Source organism: Prunus mume, linkage group LG2, assembly GCF_029339155.1.
Source record: "Prunus mume cultivar Tortuosa linkage group LG2, ASM2933915v1, whole genome shotgun sequence".
Lineage (NCBI taxonomy): Eukaryota > Viridiplantae > Streptophyta > Magnoliopsida > Rosales > Rosaceae > Prunus > Prunus mume.
The window spans coordinates 91,817-110,777 of NC_142699.1; the positions used below are offsets into that span (position 1 = coordinate 91,817).

At 37.6% G+C, this 18,961-nt stretch overlaps 3 protein-coding genes and 2 long non-coding RNA genes across 12 annotated transcripts; 4 read left to right on the forward strand and 1 right to left on the reverse strand.

The window, feature by feature from the left end:
- Positions 1-1,455: 1,455 nt before the first annotated feature.
- On the forward strand, positions 1,456-2,633 carry LOC148919363 (uncharacterized). Its single transcript, XR_016124275.1, has 2 exons — positions 1,456-1,564; positions 1,695-2,633. It is a non-coding gene; the product is annotated as an uncharacterized LOC148919363 (long non-coding RNA).
- Positions 2,634-3,486: 853 nt separating this feature from the next.
- LOC107880077 (12-oxophytodienoate reductase 2-like) lies at positions 3,487-6,301 on the forward strand. Of its 3 annotated transcripts, none has more exons than XM_089047263.1 (5): positions 3,487-3,588; positions 4,411-4,551; positions 4,636-4,766; positions 4,929-5,105; positions 5,333-6,301. In XM_089047263.1, the coding sequence occupies exons 1-5, from the start codon at positions 3,518-3,520 to the stop codon at positions 5,923-5,925; spliced, it is 1,113 nt and encodes a 370-aa protein (XP_088903389.1). In that variant the 5' UTR covers positions 3,487-3,517; the 3' UTR covers positions 5,926-6,301. The 3 variants fall into 3 exon arrangements, with proteins under 3 accessions (XP_088903389.1, XP_088903391.1, XP_088903390.1); XM_089047265.1 differs by lacking the exon at positions 3,487-3,588 and adding an exon at positions 4,054-4,190; XM_089047264.1 differs by lacking the exon at positions 3,487-3,588 and adding an exon at positions 4,058-4,276.
- Positions 6,273-11,438, reverse strand: LOC103319322 (uncharacterized). 2 transcript variants are annotated; one of them, XR_016124675.1, is made up of 3 exons: positions 11,179-11,438; positions 10,982-11,058; positions 6,273-6,720 (listed from the first exon to the last, which is right to left on the reverse strand). It is a non-coding gene; the product is annotated as an uncharacterized LOC103319322 (long non-coding RNA). The 2 variants fall into 2 exon arrangements; XR_016124674.1 differs by having other exon boundaries at positions 11,175-11,438.
- Positions 11,439-11,985: 547 nt separating this feature from the next.
- Positions 11,986-15,682, forward strand: LOC103319321 (disease resistance protein RGA2-like). Its single transcript, XM_089047290.1, has 3 exons — positions 11,986-14,935; positions 15,413-15,507; positions 15,639-15,682. Exons 1-2 carry the CDS (start codon positions 12,084-12,086, stop codon positions 15,420-15,422), a joined length of 2,862 nt encoding a protein of 953 aa, XP_088903416.1. The 5' UTR covers positions 11,986-12,083; the 3' UTR covers positions 15,423-15,507; positions 15,639-15,682.
- LOC148919364 (12-oxophytodienoate reductase 2-like) lies at positions 15,561-18,919 on the forward strand. 5 transcript variants are annotated; one of them, XM_089047291.1, is made up of 7 exons: positions 15,561-15,584; positions 15,731-15,846; positions 15,984-16,092; positions 17,243-17,383; positions 17,468-17,598; positions 17,761-17,937; positions 18,165-18,919. In XM_089047291.1, the coding sequence occupies exons 2-7, from the start codon at positions 15,825-15,827 to the stop codon at positions 18,755-18,757; spliced, it is 1,173 nt and encodes a 390-aa protein (XP_088903417.1). In that variant the 5' UTR covers positions 15,561-15,584; positions 15,731-15,824; the 3' UTR covers positions 18,758-18,919. The 5 variants fall into 5 exon arrangements, with proteins under 5 accessions (XP_088903417.1, XP_088903418.1, XP_088903419.1 ...); XM_089047292.1 differs by lacking the exon at positions 15,561-15,584 and having other exon boundaries at positions 15,831-15,846; positions 15,968-16,092; XM_089047293.1 differs by lacking the exons at positions 15,561-15,584; positions 15,731-15,846; positions 15,984-16,092 and adding an exon at positions 16,292-16,420.
- Positions 18,920-18,961: the final 42 nt, after the last annotated feature.

Here is an 18,961-nt window from a genome sequence, read left to right on the forward strand (position 1 = left end):
TTATATTCTAAATCATTAGAGAGAGAGAGAGAGAGATTAGATTACCAAGAAAAAATAGATATTACCAAGAAGAGAGATTACGTTTCCAAGAAAAAAGGGAGGAGAGGAGAGGAGAGGAGAGGAGAGGAGAGGAGAGAGAGAGAGAGAGAGAGAGAGAGAGAGAGAGATTAGATTACTAAGAAAAAATGGATATTACCAAGAGGAGAGATTTCGTTTCTAAGAAAAAAGGGAGGAGAGAAAATAATTTTATTTTATTTTTATGAGAGAGAAAATAAAATTAATGATTGTTTATTTAAAACATTAAAACTATTTGTCATGTTAGATTTAATCTCAACCATTAAAAATGGAGTAATCTAATGACCCAAAAATTGTGTCAAAACTTGTGTCAAAAATATAGTGCCATGGATCCGCCCCTATATATATATATATATATATGAGACGTAAACATCAAACAAGCATACCTTTTTCACCCGCCCCTGAATGCCATTGGCGAGTTCGAACAGCAGCTCCTTCAAATCGAGCTATTTTGAGATCTGACGTAAACGTATCTTTTACAAGTGCAGTGTTCTTGAAGATCTTGCAGGGGTAACCAACTAGTTTGAGTTTCTTCACTATTTGTGATGCGTGGTTGAACTCAAGCACAACTGCAGTTGCTGTGATCCTAAACTGCTCCTCCTAGACCAAAGAAAGTAGTTTAGGAATGAAGAAAAGGTATAAACATTAAATTCAAAAAAGTTAAATGAAAAGAGAGAAATAAATAACGCACACATGGGAACGAGAGAGGTGGCACTTGAAGGTAGACTATTTGACCACTTTCTTTTTATCAACATTAATTTAATGGAATGGACAATATTGGTTAACAGAATAAAACACAAGGAACAAATCGGCTAAATTGAAAACACAGGACTAAATTGGCCATATGGGTAAAACACATGGACTATTTTAACATTTAAGCCTTCTTAAAAACTAACAATTATGAAAGTAAGAGGTAAATTTTGGCTATTTTTGATAAAAACTCAAACTCAATGTGTTTATTCTCTTAACCGGCTGAACCCAAATCTTCCTCTTTTGTTTAAAATTACTTTTCATCTTGTACATTTGAATCATCCCAGAAGTGCAGCAGCAAATATAAATTTGGAATCCAAGTACTTAGGGAGGTGTTAAGATTTTAAAAGACTATTTTAGGATAAAAAAGTCCGGTGGTATTCAATTACGACTTTTAAATAATCTAAACAAGTCTTGTGGTATTCCATTGAGACTATTAGGATTTTTAAAAGAGGGTGTTAAAATCACGTGGTATTCAATTAAAACTTTAAACAAGTAACAAAAAATCTTATGGTATTCAAAAATTTACTAACTTCGAAGGATTTTTTAAAATGTGAAATTGTGTGAGACTTTTTAGTAGGAGGTATAAATACCAAACTCTATCTCAAATCCCACTGTGGCATGAGATTTTTCACGTGAGATTTTTTTCTCTAGAAAAGATGAACACCAAGCTCTGCCGAAGGACCTGCCAAAACCTATCGATCCAGATCACAAAACCACCCTCTCCAGCGATCCCCAGGTAATCTGCCCTCTACATGGCTCATGCTGGTCTTGACTTTACAATTTTTATACTTTACGTTGTGGGCAAGCTCTTAAAGGAATACTTAGACCAATTCAGTGGGCTGTGCTTTGTTTAATTCCTCTCAAAGGTATACAACGAAGTCTGGGTATTGTTGCAGCATCTGTTTAATTCCTCTCAGCTGTTCTTGTAATCCTCAGCTCTCAGCTGGTTCCCACCATCTGTTCGACGAAATGCCTCAAAGAGGCTGCAGCAGCTGGGAACCAATATGCCATTGTCCAGGGATGTTAACTTACCTGGTATGCCATTTGTGACTGAAACAAAAGCCCAGGAGGACCTCCCTGTCCCTACCCTTTGTAAATCAGAAACCGTTTCAGGTTTGGTATTTGCTAAGACAAAAAGATCCCCAGGCAAAGTTTTGTATGGTTACTTCCCACGATCATTGAATCTGTTTCTCCAGCAATCAACCTTGATATCATATACATTTTCTCCATAAGGGCCATAAGGATTGCATTTTCACAACCAACAACTTCAGCAAAAGGTGCTCTGTTAATGGTTTCCATACTTGATTGCACCTGTGCTCGAGTTTCTTCTAATAAAGGATATAAATAAGAAGAAAAATAATGCTGAACCGAATCAAATGATTCAGGAAGTTTTTGCACCTGAAACAGTACTAAACAGTACTCAAAGAGGCTCACTAGCTCAGGTGGAATATACTCTAGTGGGGTTTCAGCTCAAGACTCTGTTAGTAAAGGAGATAATGTTTCTGACAATCTAGTTGCAACTGAAAACAAAATGGTAAATTATCTTGATGATGGGGTAATTAGTGACAATATGACAAGTAGTGATGTAGTCGAGGATCAAAAAGTTGAGATGCGGCAGAACTTGACTGAACTTGAAGGTAGTGTTCAAGCAGCAAGGGACGATGGTTTTGCTAATGGGGTACTACCACTGATTCTGTCGAATGAGATGTAATTCAGCTGAAAATGCAGCAACCCAAATCTAAACTTGTTCAATGTTGAGGAGACTGTGGTTTTCTCTTTCTTAATATGAAGTATAAATTATTTCAGCTTTGTTTTTTTGGTTGTGGAATTTTGCTCAATGTGCATGGTAGAAAGAATTAACCCAACTTTGTATTTTTATTATCTTTGATTCTCGCCACCATTCAAGAGGGGCTAATGGTTTCTAGCATAATTGCAGTTAGCATTGTCAGTTTCAAAAAAAACAAAACCAAAACTTATTTAGCTGATGTGGTATATTCTAAGCCATCGGATTTTTTAAACTCATAATCCGTTAAATCCATATGGTTCTTTTAAATCTTTTAAATCTTGATATAAATCTTTTAAAATACATAAGTAAAAAATCTTGACTATAAAAAATCCATTAATAAAATCCTATATGTCATTACATTTTGCTTAGATCCACAAGACTTTTTTATCCCTAACTAGTCTTTTAAAATCCTGATTGAATATACCCCCTTAGTTTTGACTTGTGGACAGATATTCAAAAGGGTCCCAATTGCTTGAGCTTGACTTGTTCAAGCCACCTATTGAAGCGCCTTGTGACTTTGGGTCTGCATCAAACTTCGTCCAAACACAATTCATTCAAGAAGACATAAGGAAATTCAAACATCCGAATAATCACAAGTCACTGCATACGTAGCCCCACAATGAGCTGTTTAATGACGTTCGTATTTACGCGGGTGCTGATTTATTTGTACTTCTAACAACTATTAGTAATGTAATTTCAATAACAACCCGGACCTAAAGAGCTTGAAAAGTGTGATTCAGATGTAATTTCAATAACAAGCGCGTAATTGCAAACATCATCAAACGTCCCAATGTCTTGTCTTTGGGTTCCTACTAAATGTATAAAACCCCAATTGGGGTCTTCCATTCATTTCCAAAGCAAAAAAGAAAAAAACCACAACGCAGAGGCCAAGTGCAAGATAACATGCCTGCTCAACCTCCCACAGTTCCTCTCCTTACTCCTTACAAAATGGGAAAGTTCAACCTTTCTCATAGGTACTTAAATCTCTTGTACATTGCATTATTGATTAGATATTGCAGCAAGCTGGCGATCTGTTTTTCTAAATCTGTATCTTGGGTCATTTTGTCGTCGCACAAATTAGCCATGGCATGACCTTGTTCTGCTTAAAATGGGGTTGTCGGTACCACCATGCCCATTAGGAGTCCACTACTTGTCCAAACCATGTATTGTCCCGACCTTAACCACCTAGGTACAATTAGGAGAGTATTCTCCAATATGGGACATACACATCATGACTTGTATTTAGCCACCTACACCAACGATCTTCATCTTAGCGAGATCTAAGTCAAGGTAACCCACCCATTACAACACTCTCACTTTTCAAAGATGGCATGATCCCGCAACTCCACCTCTTCCGACAAGGATTTCTTGAGTCTCACTAGGAGCTTTTGCCCCACATGCACAGACAGTTTAGTCCACTTAGAAGTTAGAGGCAGGCGTTTGTGGAAAATCCGAGTTGGCTAACAAGAAAAAGAATTTTACTTCTTATGTCTGCCAAATGAAGTTGTTTACCTATATCAGCAGTTTCTTTCACCATGCATTTTATTGTCCTTTCCGCCTTGATCATTTCATAATGGTTTATCTCTTGCTTATTTTTCTTAAATATTTATGATAATTATTTGCCGGGGCTAGTTATGTTGTTCTCTTTTAAAGCTATCACAGGTGATGTAGTTATATAGTTGTGATAGTTTCCTACCAGGAAAGATCGATGCTTATATTTGTAATTTGTTTCTCATCCACATGTCATCTTCTTTTACTCTATTGTATCTCTAATTTATTTTCTCTGCCTTTTCCAGAATTGTTTTACCACCACTGGGTAGAATGAGATCATACAATAATATTCCACAGCCACATGCCATCTTATACTACTCTCAGAGAACTTCTCAAGGGGGACTTCTCATAGCTGAAGCCACTTTTGTTTCTGACACAGATCAAGGGTAATTTTAAGAAGAGTAGCTTTCCATTTTATTTTACGTTTGGTTTTTTCAATGAAATTAATTACATAAATTTAATATCTCAAGGTGGGTGAATAATCCTGGTTTATGGACAACGGAGCAAGTTGAAGCTTGGAAACCGATTGTTGATGCTGTTCATGCTAAAGGCGGTGTCTTCTTCTGTCAGATTATGCATCCAGGGAGGGTTTCAAATAGCGGTGCATTTCGTCTTTCACCTTTATGACTTCACTTCTATAATAGGAAGACTTATGAGCAATTAGACCATTGAAGCATCAGCAAGCTGATTTTTCATGACCATAATGTATTGAGCTCAGATTGTGATTCTGTTTCTGTCTCTGTCTCTCTCTCTTTGCTTGCAGGTTTCCAGCCAAGGGGACAAACTCCAATCTCTTCTACTGACAAGCCACTAACCTCACAAATACTAACTAATGGCGCTGCTCTTGCTGAATACACACCTCCAAGACGATTAAGGACAGATGAGATTCCACAAATTGTCAATGATTTTAGACTTGCTGCAAGGAATGCTATCGAAGCTGGTAAATATAAAATAAGATTTGCAAGAAATAAAAATGGAACATAATTCATAAGCCAAATGTAGCTATTAACGAAAAACACGCCAGATTGATTCTTGAATAATTGAATTGTGTTGGTTTAGAGTCTCATATTGTTTAATGTTTTAACTTTGTAATCATATGATTCAGTTTTGTCTAATTTTAACTTTGTAACATCTTCGCTGAATGGAAAATGCTTGTCTGATATATAGGCTTTGATGGGGTTGAAATTCATGGGGCACATGGCTACCTGATTGATCAGTTTATGAAAGACCAAGTGAACGATCGAACAGATGAATATGGTGGATCACTGGAGAATCGTTGCCGGTTTGCTCTGGAAATCGTTGAAGCTGTTGCTAATGAGATAGGAGCAGATAAAGTTGGAATTAGATTATCTCCATTTGCCGACTATATGGAATCAGGGGATTCGAATCCGAAAGCATTAGGCCTTTATATGGCCAAATCCTTGAACAAATACGGGATCCTGTACTGCCATGTGGTTGAGCCAAGAATGAAGACAGTTGGAGACAAAAGTGAAACCCCTTACAGTCTTCTGCCCATGAGAGAAGCTTTCAAAGGCACCTTCATTGCTGCTGGTGGTTTTGACAGGGAAGATGGGAACAATGCTGTGGCAAAGGGCCATGCAGATCTTATTGCTTATGGACGTTGGTTCTTGGCTAATCCAGATTTGCCCAGGAGATTTGAGCTTAATGCTCCTCTAAATAAGTACAACCGAGAGACATTCTATACATCTGATCCGGTTATTGGTTACACTGATTATCCATTTCTTAAAACTACTGCTTAAGTTTCCTGCAGCCCAAGGAAGCTTGAACATACTTGGATTAATCTGCTTATTCGTATTGTTACCATTCTTCCACTATATGTATAAGTAGATAGAAAATAAAAGGTGAAAAAAAGTTGTCATTTTTTTTTTGGTGGAATGAAACTTGTCATTTGGTTTGGTATATTATGTCTGTGTTGGCTAATATTTGTATCGAGTGTTTCTGTGCGCGGCAGCCTCACCCAAAATTGTTCTCCTGTCAGTAAATGCCACTAGACCAGCTGATGAGAATAAAAGTAGATGAGGTCTAACATGTATTGTATTTAATTGCATCAAAGCTTTCTATAAATGTAGCTATTTGAACCCTACGATATAAAATGACATTTTAATTTCATGGTCTCATCCAATCCAATGTACCTAAAAAAACCACATACTCGGATGCCAAAGAATGAACATATGATACATGTTGAAGGTTATGAATACAAATTGCATATTGACAATTCCCACAAGTAGTTTTGATCTCAGCAATCCCTGAGGTCATGTTTCTGAGAGAGTATCAAATCCTAGAGTATCTACCGCGTTTTCTTTTCCGGCAGCACACTGACCTAGTTTCCTCAAGCCACGGAAACAGTTGGCAAAAGTTTGTGCATCCATCAGTCCTCTGCATTTCTCCTGATTTTTTTTCTTCAGTTTGTCTTGCTCCCGATATCTCTCTCGTCGTTCTTCTCTCTGGCACTTTTTCGACAATTGCTCTTCTTTGGCTTTCTGCACTTCAATTTCTTTCCTTTTTTTATCATCCTTTAGCTTGCGCTTATTTATCTGCAAGAGCCAAAGTGAAGTTAAAATACTTTAAAAAATAATAGGTTGATGATAAGGGACACTCTCTGGCATAATATTGTCACCATAAAATACCAGCTGTGTATGCGCTCTGGTGTAAGGGCAACATAACAAAAAAGACAAATAAGGTTCTCATAGCATGAATGCACTCTAGATTAGCCCTACAAGTTTTCCCCAGAAAAAGTATAAATAAATATAAATTGAAATTGGTGTCACACTCCAAAAGAGTCTGAGGTTTGCCTCAAAGGTGTTTATGCAAGTTCCATGTGTCAAAATTCAAAAGCAATCCTCCCCCAATGTAAATTTACCGCGCCTATTCAAACAAACATTTCCAACCAGCGACCGATTGCCAAACAAAGTTAATTTGTAACCATAGAAAAAGTCCTCCATCAAGATCTTGGAAGGTAAATTAATCTTTTTGGAGTGCCTCTGCCAGTGTGTGGTCTCTCTAAGTGTGGCTGTGCATTAGTTACTTAACCAATTTGGCTCTCCAACAAATTTAACGATCAATTATGCACTTGGCACGACAATAAGCACCATTGGATAACACACAAAAACTGAAGAAAGAAAACAAGCAGTACGGCCGGGGCAGAATTGAGAGAAACCATGTACCACTGCAATAAGCAGCCTCATTGTGAGCCCCTCATATCATAGATTACCTTGTAAAGTGAATCTTCAAAAAAGCATCTATTTCAAAACAAAACAAAAACCTACTTTTAGTGGTATATTTGGATCTTTTTAAGGTTAGAAAATAGTTTCTTTAAATAAATAAAAACATAAACACGCTCATTAAAATCGTGTCGTTTTCTTTTACAGAAGTTTCTGGTGTCTCGCTCTCTCTCTCTCTCTCTCTCTCTCTCTCTCTCTCTCTCTCTCCCCCTCATCAAACGAATTTGATAGCCTATTGCCAAGCCCCTCTGAAATTTCCAACGGGTTGTTGAATAGAAAACTGCTACTGAGTTTGATGTTTGTCAATTTGGTCACTTTTTTTTTGCCTAGTTCTCTCTCTTCATCTTTCACCCTCTTCTTCTTTTTCCAGATAACTCAAACAAACAAACAAAATTCCAACTTGTAATTTCTTATTAATTAGCATTTTATGATTATTGAATTTAGCAGATATCAGTTTCTTCATCACATTAGGTTTAAAAAGTAAGAAATCTGTAACGTGGCCTTTGCTTATGTTTTTTTTATATGAAATAGAGATGTTTAAGGCAGGGAGCACACCGAACCCAGATGAAATAGAGAGGAACAGAGAGGGGCGGAGAGATTTCAGTGGAGGAGGGAAAGGGGCTGGGGCTGGGGCTGGGCTGCGTGGAGAAGAGAGAAGCTGGGCTGAGAGATTTCACGGGCTAGAGGAGATAAGGGTTGGCTGTTGTGGCTATGTCCGATAGGAAGGGAGGGGGAGGATCGCGTTCGCCGGACATGGGTGATTGGGAGGGGCGTTGGGCGATGGGAAGGGAGATGGAGGATCGAGATGGAGTAATTAGAAAATCACTGATGTAGTCACGTGTGAAAAGCAACCCACAACTACCGGTTTCCCAGTTTTTTAGGTGCTTTTATTGGTTTTTTTTCAATTTATTCTGGACCATCGGATCAAATAATTCAAATCTAAACGTCCAACAAGTTGATGTACCGATACTTTGATGTATATTAGAATTTTCATCAAATTTCGTTTGAGGCCCGTTTGATAGCTATTTCATTTTTCATTTTTAGTTTTAGAATATAGAGGAAAATTAGAATGAAAATATGAGTGAAGATGAGATTGAGAAGATGATGAGAACGAGAAGTAAGAAAAGCAAAAACAAAAACTTGAAAGTGAAAATATTTTCAAATAGATTAAATTTTTAGTTTTTGTTTTCACTTTTGTTACTTTTCCCTCACATCATCCCCTCTCATCTTTCCTCTCATTCTCACTTTCATTCTCCTTTTTTTTTTCGGTATACACTCTGACACAAAAAGTGAAAACTAAAAACTAAAATTGAAATGATTATCAAATGGGCCCTTAGATAGTTACGTGTCTTCAGAAAATTAAAAGGCAACAAACACTCACACAGTGCCAATTTTTTTGCCAGAAAGATACAAATACAGTCATGAAAAGAATAGATTAAGGGACACAGACACGTTTTGTAAAGGTTAAAAAGCAAGGATTTTGGGTCAAGTTTGTCCTGTTTGCCTTTGGCTTTATTGTGAAGGCACCTTCTATAGTGCACCAGGTGCACCCATGCACCATTTGTCCTTTATGATGCTCTCAGATTTTTTTAAAAATTGGTTACCAGTTATACAAATGATCAAGTTTCCTCTTTTTGAAAATGCAATTGCATAAGGGTCATGCAATTATGCCCTTCCTGTTTGGCAATTGTCATATGATTGGACATGTTATTTTTCAATTGAGTTTATTCTTTTTACTCACGATGACATACTTATGAATTTTGCAATGGTATTTGTTTGCTTTTACAAATCTAAAGTTACCGTTTTAGACTCTTTTTTTTATGAAATGTTTGACTTTTTTTCTTCTTCTTCTGATTTCGATATGTCACCTCATTGTAAATTAAAGTATCACAGTGTTGGACCTTAGGATAACCGTCCAATTGTGAGCGATCCGAACGTCCCTTTCGGATCACACCTGCAAGATGTAATTCCTAGACCCGTAATTGGACCTTAGGATATCTCGTTCTACATATACGCACTGGGAACTTGGGGATTTAAGTATTTAATTTGTGATTTCCGTTTTGAAGTGATGCTATATTAATTAAGGGTTCGTATCTCGAAATAGGTGCTCTGATCGATAGTACACAGCAGGCAAGACCCTCTCAGGGTCAGGCAGCTTGAGACTATTTGTCAGTGGACTTTGTTTTCAACATATGCATGGTTTTATTGATGAAAGATTTATGCATAATGTTTTAAATGGTATATTGGATATATTAATATTAAAATGTTGAATTTGATGTTCGTATAGTGCTTTGGCAATATATTGTGGGTTTGACATATTTGAGTATCGAGAGTATGTTTGTATGGATTTTGGAGAAATTCTATATATATTGTTTATATGTGGGGTACTTGGGTTGTTGAGGTGAGATTGTGGAAGGATTTGAGTATGAGGGATTGTTGAGAGAAGATATATGATTACACTATGTAAGTACCATCCCCAGTTACTAGGCTTCCCACACGTGGCGTTGGAATTTTCGGCGTGTGAAACACTTCCCATACGTAGCGTTGGAATTTCCAGCATATGGGAAGATTATGTATATTGCTTGGGATCATCACACATGGCGTTGAAATTTCCGGTGTGTGATGATGTAGTCTGCGCACGTAGGACTTAGTATTGGAGCTACACATGGCGTTGGATGTTCCGGTGTGTGAGCTATGGAGTTTCGTCCCCCGGTTGGACCGCTCATCCCTAGACGTAGGATAGCACCTGGAAATCCTGCGGGCTAGCCCAACAATCCCCCGGTTGGATTGTTTCCCTAGTACCTAGGTAGTGTGAGAAGTATATGACATATCTATAATTATATATTTATATATATATAGGTGTGAGTGTAAAGCAAGTAGAGTACATGTAGTGGGTTGGTAAGAATAGTATAATTTTGGGAATGAAGTTTGTGGTTCGAGTGATTTTTGGGTTCAATAGGTTTTCGAGAAAAATGTTTTTGAGCTTTTGATTATGAATTGTGAATCTGCATGCTTTGGGCATTATTTTTACACGGTGGGGTTATTATGTTGTTTTAAATGCAAACCTTGTTTTTGTCCACTAACATGTTTTCTGTTTTGCGCCCCCCATATAGTAGTTGCTCCAGGAAGGTGGCAAGCTGTGTTCGAGGCCAAAACGTTTACATCCGTAGATTAGGATTCGAGTAATTTCTTTTACTCAACTGGTTGTTGTCGTAATCCAAATCTATAGATGCTCTGTTATTGCCCATGTTAGATTTTTACTTGAGGCCGGAGGCCATTTACTGTGTACTGTTGAATGTTGAAAGCATGTTGCTGGTTGGGATTATATTATGTATATTATGCAAGTTGAATTTTGTTGGGTTTGCGCATTTTACAGGGGAGATTCTGCTAAAATTTTGGTAGAATGTCTCGGTTTTTAGTAAGTGGGCCCGGCATCGGGTGATGTCAGAACAAGATGGGATCTGTCCCCGTTTTTGAGGAATTTGGGGTGGGTCCTGTCGAAATACTTTCTGCTATGATGCGAACCATCTAAATCACACAATTAGAAAGAGAGGGAGAAAACTAGAGTTCTTACCTGCCATAGAGAGGTTGAGAGAAAGCCAGCCACAGAGATCCAGATGAGAGTAAGAGAGAAATCATAACTGTGAAAACCTAAATATAAAAAAAAACAAAGAACCCAGCGATGAAGCAGCAGCAACAAGGAAGATACCCAGACCAAAAGCCCTAGAAAGGAGAACGAAATGAAGAAGGAGAAGAAGGAGCATGACCTACTTGAGAGGAGAGGAGATGTGGTCGCCGGCATCGTCTCGTAGTCACAAAAGGAGGAGAGGAGCTGCTGTGGAAGGAATCGAACTCGAAGAGAAAGAAATGAGAAACCCAACCCTAAAAGTCGACTTGAAATGTCTCTAACTGAGAGAGCAAGTATTTTTGTCTTTTTTTTAAAAATTATTTTACCTAGAGCAACCAATTTAACCAGTAACTAACAATCAACGCTTTGGATTACCCACATACCCCAACTACGCATCCAATGGTCTATAATAAGTGGCGCATCAGTGCGCCTTGTGCACTGTAGGAATCCATCCTAAGATTAAGTTGGGTTGTATAATCTCAATTATTGGTTCGACCAAAAAAAAAAAATCTAAATTATTGATGTAAGAAATTTGATGAATTATTACTTTTTGGACGGTTAGATACATCAACTTGTTGGACCATTGGAAAAGTGCAAGTGTCACTGATGCCCATCTTTAATTTCGGTCTGTGTGGTGTATTTTGCTTACAAAAGTGGAATTTGTTATTCATTATCTATATCTATACATATAACTGCCACTTGGAATATTGAGCCTTTCAAATTAGTTTTATCCCCCATTATTGTTTGTATAAAAATAAAAAAAATAAAAAAAAATTAGTTCCATTCAGTTTCAATATTATTGAAGAAAGTCTTGGGTTCAAATTTAATAAATGACAATCTTGACAAGTCGTTGTCGTTAATCTTGTCTTGTATGATAAGGTCAAGAATGACAGGCTGGCACAGTAGTGGAACACCCACGAGCCTCATATTATTACATATCTTATCATATAATTGACTTGGAGTTTGCCTTGAAGACTTACTGCAATCATCCTGCAATCAGTTCTTGTTCCTAAACACTGCTCTCAACCAATTTCTAAAGCTAAAAACAATGGCTGATGCTCTCATTTCCGTGCTGCTAGAACGGTTGGTCTCGATAACCTATGAATACGTGGAAGGAGAGTTGAAACATGTTTTGAACGTTAAGGAAGATGTTGAGAAATTCACTCGGACTCTCCGAGTAATTCGAGCTGTGCTTGAGGATGCAGAGCAACGCCAAGTGACGGATCAAGCTGTCAAAATCTGGTTGGATGAGCTCAAAGATATATCCTACCAGATGGTGGATGTGCTGGATGAGTGGAACACAGACATTCTCAAACAACAAGTTGAGAAGCAAGAAAGCGAAGGTGATCCAAATGCTTTTGTTACAAAGAAGAAGGTACGTTTCTCTAGTTTCTCCCATTGCTTTTGTTTTGGCAACGTCAGTCGGGTGATTTTTCACCGTGACATTGCTCTGAAAATAAAAGATCTGAATGATAAGTTAACTGAGGTTTATGAGGAAAGAAAAAAGTACCAGTTTCAAAGCAAAGAATTAGGCATTCAACAACCTCAACAACCACAACGACCTCAAACTGCATCTTTTGTCGATATATCTGAGATATTTGGTCGAGAAAATGAAAAAAAGGTTTTGATAACAAACTTGTTGAGTGATAGTAGTGCGGAAGGGAAGGGGCTCCTTATCATCCCTATTGTAGGGATGGGAGGCATGGGTAAGACCACTTTGACCCAACTAGCCTATAATGATGACCAAGTCAAATCCCGTTTTGATATGAGGAAATGGGTTTGTGTTTCAGACCCTTTTGATGAGATTAAGATTGCCAAAGCCATTATTGGTAAAGACGCCCCAAATTTAAATGAGTTGGATGAGGTCTTGCAATGTATGTCTAGATCCATCCAGGGCAAAAGGTTTCTCCTTGTCCTGGATGATGTATGGACCGATGATCGTGAAAAGTGGGAAAAATTAAAGGTACCATTAATGCAAAGTGGTGCTGAAGGCAGCAGAATATTGGTGACCACAAGAAAACATGAGGTTGCTATTATGATGAGAGCAACAAGAAACATGATCAATCTGGGAGGGTTGAGTGATGAATATTGTTTGGCAATCTTCAATCATATGGCCTTTCCTGATGGGGATGTAGATGAGTCTAAGGCATTTGAAGATATTAGTAAGAAAATTGTAAAGAAGTGTAAAGGTTTGCCTCTTGCTGCAAAGACTTTAGGTAGTCTCATGCAGAATAAGAGAACGAAAAGAGAATGGAAAGAAGTTTTGAATAGTAAGATATGGGATCTAGAGAAGGTCGAGCAAGAAGTTTTCCAACCCCTGTTCCTAAGCTATTATGATTTGGCCCCAACAATTAAATGTTGCCTTTTATATTGTGCTACTTTTCCAAAAGATTACAAGTTTGAACGAGATTGTTTGATTGAACTTTGGATGGCACAAGACTATGTTATTTCAAAAAGGAATAAAGAAAAGGGAACAGCAGGTGATGCAATTTTTGACAACTTAGTGGCACGGTCATTTTTCCAAGATTTTCAAAAAGATCCAGACACTGGTACCATTACTTGCAAAATGCATGATATTGTGCATGACTTTGTACAATTTCTCACCAAGAATGAGTGTTTGATTATGGATCATGGAGAGGAAACTACCAGCGAATCAAAGGTATTGGGTGATAAGCTTCATCATTTGACCTTGAGATATGTTCCAGAAGGTCCATTTCCACTTTTTATCTCATCTTACAATTGCAAAAATCTTCGCACGCTCGCATCTTTTGATTCAAGAATTACTACCATAGACTCAAATTTAATTTTACAATTGAAATGTCTTAGGACATTAAATTTGAGTCGTAATTCCATGAAAGAACTCCCAGAAGAGATTGGTGAATTAATACATTTGAGGCATATTGATTTGTCTCACAATTATTATTTGGAGAAATTACCAGACACTATTTGTGGTTTGTACAATTTGTCAACCTTGCGCCTTGAGATGTGCACTAAACTTAAAAAATTGCCTGAAAACATGGGAAACTTGATTAACTTAAAGCATCTCTATGTTGAAGGGTGTTGGCATCTGGTGCCGTTCCCCAAAGGGATAGGGAGATTAACAAGTTTACAAACACTAGATTTGTGTCACTGTGATGGCAACAACGATGAAGCATTCCAAATTGGGGATCTGAGAAACTTGAACCTTGAGGGAAGTCTGAAAATACAACTTGTGGGGGATGCGACAGATAAGAGCGAGGTTGAGAAAGCACAATTGTGGGACAAAAAGCTATTTGATCTCACCGTTAATTTTAAAAGGCAGACGAACAGTAGTAGTAGTAGTGTAGAAATACTGAATGCCTTGCGACCGCATCCAGATTTGGAATCTTTAGAGATTCTGCATCATAATGGCACCACGTGGCCCAATTGGATTCAGTCTTTAAAAAATTTGAGATTCCTTTTTCTTGTTGGGGTGACACAGTGTGAACTTTGGCCTCTTGGGAAATTGGAGTGCCTTGAAAGACTGACCATAGACGAGACCATGGACGAGATGAAAGGAGTGAGAAAGGTCGGTGTTGAATTTTTGGGATTAGAAGATGAAACCTCATTCAGAATCAGATCACCCCAGATATCATTCCCAAAATTGGAACAACTCAACTTTCACGAAATGTGGAATTGGGAAGAGTGGGAAGGCGTGGAAGAGTGGACGAAAGAGGATTCTGAAATTACAATCATGCCATGCCTTTCTGAGTTACAAATTTTTGGCTGCTATTCGCTAAAAGCACTGCCAGACTTCCTCTTCAAAACACCACTGCAGACTCTTCGCATCACTGGATCTGAGAGACTTTCAGAGCGTTACCAAGAAGGCAATGGAGAGTGGGCCAAGATTTCTGCTACGATCCCAAACATCCGCATTATCAGGTAATTGAGCTCTAGCAATCTCTTAATTATTTACATACTTATGTATGAATTCCAACTATCATCATAAATTTTGTGAACACCTTATTTTTAAGGTATATATAACTAATCTACTGTTGTATTGATGATTTGCAAAACTTTCTTTGTGTCATTAATTCGTAAAATATACTCTGAGGAACTACCTACTTTAGTAGGTCTAGATTGATTAATTTCTGTTGAATTCCTTTCGTTACTGGGCTTGGGCCCCCATTTATCCCCGAAAAAAAAGGTGCTTTGATGTTTGTTTTGTTAAATCTCTGGAGTTAATTTTCAATTAGCTAGTATTAATAAATTCATTTACTTATTATGCCACACGAGGTTTCATGTTTTGTTTAATCTGCATGCTTTAGTTGTTCCTCAAAAAATTTAATTCCCGAATTGAAAAATTAATAAATGATTGCAAGAATTAATTGATCAACTATGTATGTGTCATCATTTCAGAGACTGCTGAAGCAAACAGAGTGATGTAAACCATCAAAAGTCAGCCTACGGAAGTTCCAATAACTGAAATTTTGATTATTTTCACCACTCGCTATGTATTTTTCTTCCTGCTAAATTGTTCGCATATATCATCATTTTTCTATAAAGAGGATTTTTCAAATGAGTATGAAAGGTACTTTCCTTTTTATGTTTTGTACAAAAAGTAAAACTTATTCCTCTTGGCCAGCTGCAGTGCTTTGATGTTTGTTTTGTTAAATCTCTGGATTTTAGAGCATAAGCAACTTAAATAAAGATAATTTCTGGTCATCCAAACTGCAGAAAATAAATTCAGACCTCACATTCTATGCCGGATGACTGGAAAGCAGGGATACACCATCAAGGGAACTTGTCCTGCTTTGTTTGACTGATTTCGATGAAGCTTTTACCTAAAATGAGTAAGTTTTTTCAACAGTATGTGAAGTAATCCTATGTAATTTAAATAAATGCTTGTATTTGTGATTGCTAGTTGTCAAATTCTAATGTCACTAGGTCTCCTATCAAATTTTCATGGCACAGGATTTTCTTTTCGTAGTTACTGGAGCTCTTTTCATGGCATGGGAGGGAGGGAAGAGTGAATATGACCCCAAGTTTCATTTTAATTCACCTTCAAGTGTCATCAAGTTGCTCAAAGGCTATATGAGGTTTGTTGTTTTGTTTAATCTGCATGCTTTAGTTGTTTCAAAAAAATTAATTCCTGAAAAATGTCTAAGAGAAATTATTGCAATAAGCAAATTGATCAACTATGTATGCGTAAGGAATTATTATAAGAATACCCAAGTAACAGTCGTTGTTTTAGATACTTGAAAGAATACCAAGTACATTTTTGGGAGCCTAAAAGTGTGAGGCTCTCTCTATAACTGGACAAGCAGTTGCACTCTCCCTAAAAGTGCAAGATAACATGCCTGCTCAACCTCCCACAATTCCTCTCCATACTCCTTACAAAATGGGAAAGTTCAACCTTTCTCATAGGTACTTAAATCTCTTGTACATTGCATTATTGATTAGATATTGCTGCAAGCTGGCGATCTGTTTTTCTAAATCTGTATCTTGGGTCATTTTGTTGTCGCACAAATTGGCCATGGCATGACCTTGTTCTGCTTAAAATGGGTTTGTTGGTACCACCATGCCAATTAGGAGTCCACTACTTGTCCACACCATGTATTGTCCCGACCTTAACCACTTAGGTACAATTAGGAGAGTATTCTCCATTGTGGGACTTACACATCATGACTTGTATTTAGCCACCTACACCAACGATCTCCATCTTGGAGAGTTCTAAGTCAAGGTAACCCACCCATTACAACACTCTCACTTTTCAAAGATGGCACGGTCCCGCAACTCCACCTCTTCCGACAAGGATTTCTTGAGCCTCACTAGGAGCTCTTGCCCCTCCTGCACAAACAGTTTAGTCCACTTAGAAGTTAGAAGCTGGCGTTTGTGGAAAATCCGAGTTGGCTAACAAGAAAAAGAATTTTACTTCTTATGTCTGCCAAATGAAGTTGTTTACCTATATCAGCAGTTTCTTTCACCATGCATTTTATTGTCCTTTCCGCCTTGATCATTTCATAATGGTTTAACTCTTGCTTATTTTTCTTAAATATTTATGATAATTATTTGCCGGGGCTAGTTATGTTGTTCTCTTTTAAAGCTATCACAGGTGATGTAGTTATATAGTTGTGATAGTTTCCTACCAGGAAAGATCGATGCTTATATTTGTAATTTGTTTCTCATCCACATGTCATCTTCTTTTACTCTATTGTATCTCTAATTTATTTTCTCTGCCTTTTCCAGAATTGTTTTACCACCACTGGGTAGAATGAGATCATACAATAATATTCCACAGCCACATGCCATCTTATACTACTCTCAGAGAACTTCTCAAGGGGGACTTCTCATAGCTGAAGCCACTTTTGTTTCTGACACAGATCAAGGGTAATTTTAAGAAGAGTAGCTTTCCATTTTCTTTTACGTTTGGTTTTTTCAATGAAATTAATTACATAAATTTAATATCTCAAGGTGGGTGAATAATCCTGGTTTATGGACAACGGAGCAAGTTGAAGCTTGGAAACCGATTGTTGATGCTGTTCATGCTAAAGGCGGTGTCTTCTTCTGTCAGATTATGCATCCAGGGAGGGTTTCAAATAGCGGTGCATTTCGTCTTTCACCTTTATGACTTCACTTCTATAATAGGAAGACTTATGAGCAATTAGACCATTGAAGCATCAGCAAGCTGATTTTTCATGACCATAATGTATTGAGCTCAGATTGTGATTCTGTTTCTGTCTCTGTCTCTCTCTCTTTGCTTGCAGGTTTCCAGCCAAGGGGACAAACTCCAATCTCTTCTACTGACAAGCCACTAACCTCACAAATACTAACTAATGGCGCTGCTCTTGCTGAATACACACCTCCAAGACGATTAAGGACAGATGAGATTCCACAAATTGTCAATGATTTTAGACTTGCTGCAAGGAATGCTATCGAAGCTGGTAAATATAAAATAAGATTTGCAAGAAATAAAAATGGAACATAATTCATAAGCCAAATGTAGCTATTAACGAAAAACACGCCAGATTGATTCTTGAATAATTGAATTGTGTTGGTTTAGAGTCTCATATTGTTTAATGTTTTAACTTTGTAATCATATGATTCAGTTTTGTCTAATTTTAACTTTGTAACATCTTCGCTGAATGGAAAATGCTTGGCTGATATATAGGCTTTGATGGGGTTGAAATTCATGGGGCACATGGCTACCTGATTGATCAGTTTATGAAAGACCAAGTGAACGATCGAACAGATGAATATGGTGGATCGCTGGAGAATCGTTGCCGGTTCCCCCTGGAAATCGTTGAAGCTGTTGCTAATGAGATAGGAGCAGATAAAGTTGGAATTAGATTATCTCCATTTGCCGACTATATGGAATCAGGGGATTCGAATCCGAAAGCATTAGGCCTTTATATGGCCAAATCCTTGAACAAATACGGGATCCTGTACTGCCATGTGGTTGAGCCAAGAATGAAGACAGTTGGAGACAAAAGTGAAACCCCTTACAGTCTTCTGCCCATGAGAGAAGCTTTCAAAGGCACCTTCATTGCTGCTGGTGGTTTTGACAGGGAAGATGGGAACAATGCTGTGGCAAAGGGCCATGCAGATCTTATTGCTTATGGACGTTGGTTCTTGGCTAATCCAGATTTGCCCAGGAGATTTGAGCTTAATGCTCCTCTAAATAAGTACAACCGAGAGACATTCTATACATCTGATCCGGTTATTGGTTACACTGATTATCCATTTCTTGAAACTACTGCTTAAGTTTCCTGCAGCCCAAGGAAGCTTGAACATACTTGGATATTAATCTGCTTATTCGTATTGTTACCATTCTTCCACTATATATATAAGTAGATAGAAAATAAAAGGTGAAAAAAAGTTGTCATTTTTTTTTTGGTGGAATGAAACTTGTCATTTGGTTTGGTATATTATGTCTGTGTTGGCTAATATTTGTATCGAGTGTTTCTG

Excerpts from the sequence above, each read along its gene's own strand:
- LOC107880077 (XM_089047263.1), top strand. The coding sequence starts at position 3,518 with ATGCCTGCTCAACCTCCCACAGTTCCTCTCCTTACTCCTTACAAAATG. Across the intron at positions 4,767-4,928 it reads AGGGAGGGTTTCAAATAGCG|GTTTCCAGCCAAGGGGACAA; the intron begins GTGCATTTCGTC and ends CTTTGCTTGCAG. Across the intron at positions 5,106-5,332 it reads AAGGAATGCTATCGAAGCTG|GCTTTGATGGGGTTGAAATT; the intron begins GTAAATATAAAA and ends TCTGATATATAG.
- LOC103319321 (XM_089047290.1), top strand. The coding sequence starts at position 12,084 with ATGGCTGATGCTCTCATTTCCGTGCTGCTAGAACGGTTGGTCTCGATA.
- LOC148919364 (XM_089047291.1), top strand. The coding sequence starts at position 15,825 with ATGAAGCTTTTACCTAAAATGA. Across the intron at positions 15,847-15,983 it reads GAAGCTTTTACCTAAAATGA|TTACTGGAGCTCTTTTCATG; the intron begins GTAAGTTTTTTC and ends TTCTTTTCGTAG. Across the intron at positions 17,938-18,164 it reads AAGGAATGCTATCGAAGCTG|GCTTTGATGGGGTTGAAATT; the intron begins GTAAATATAAAA and ends GCTGATATATAG.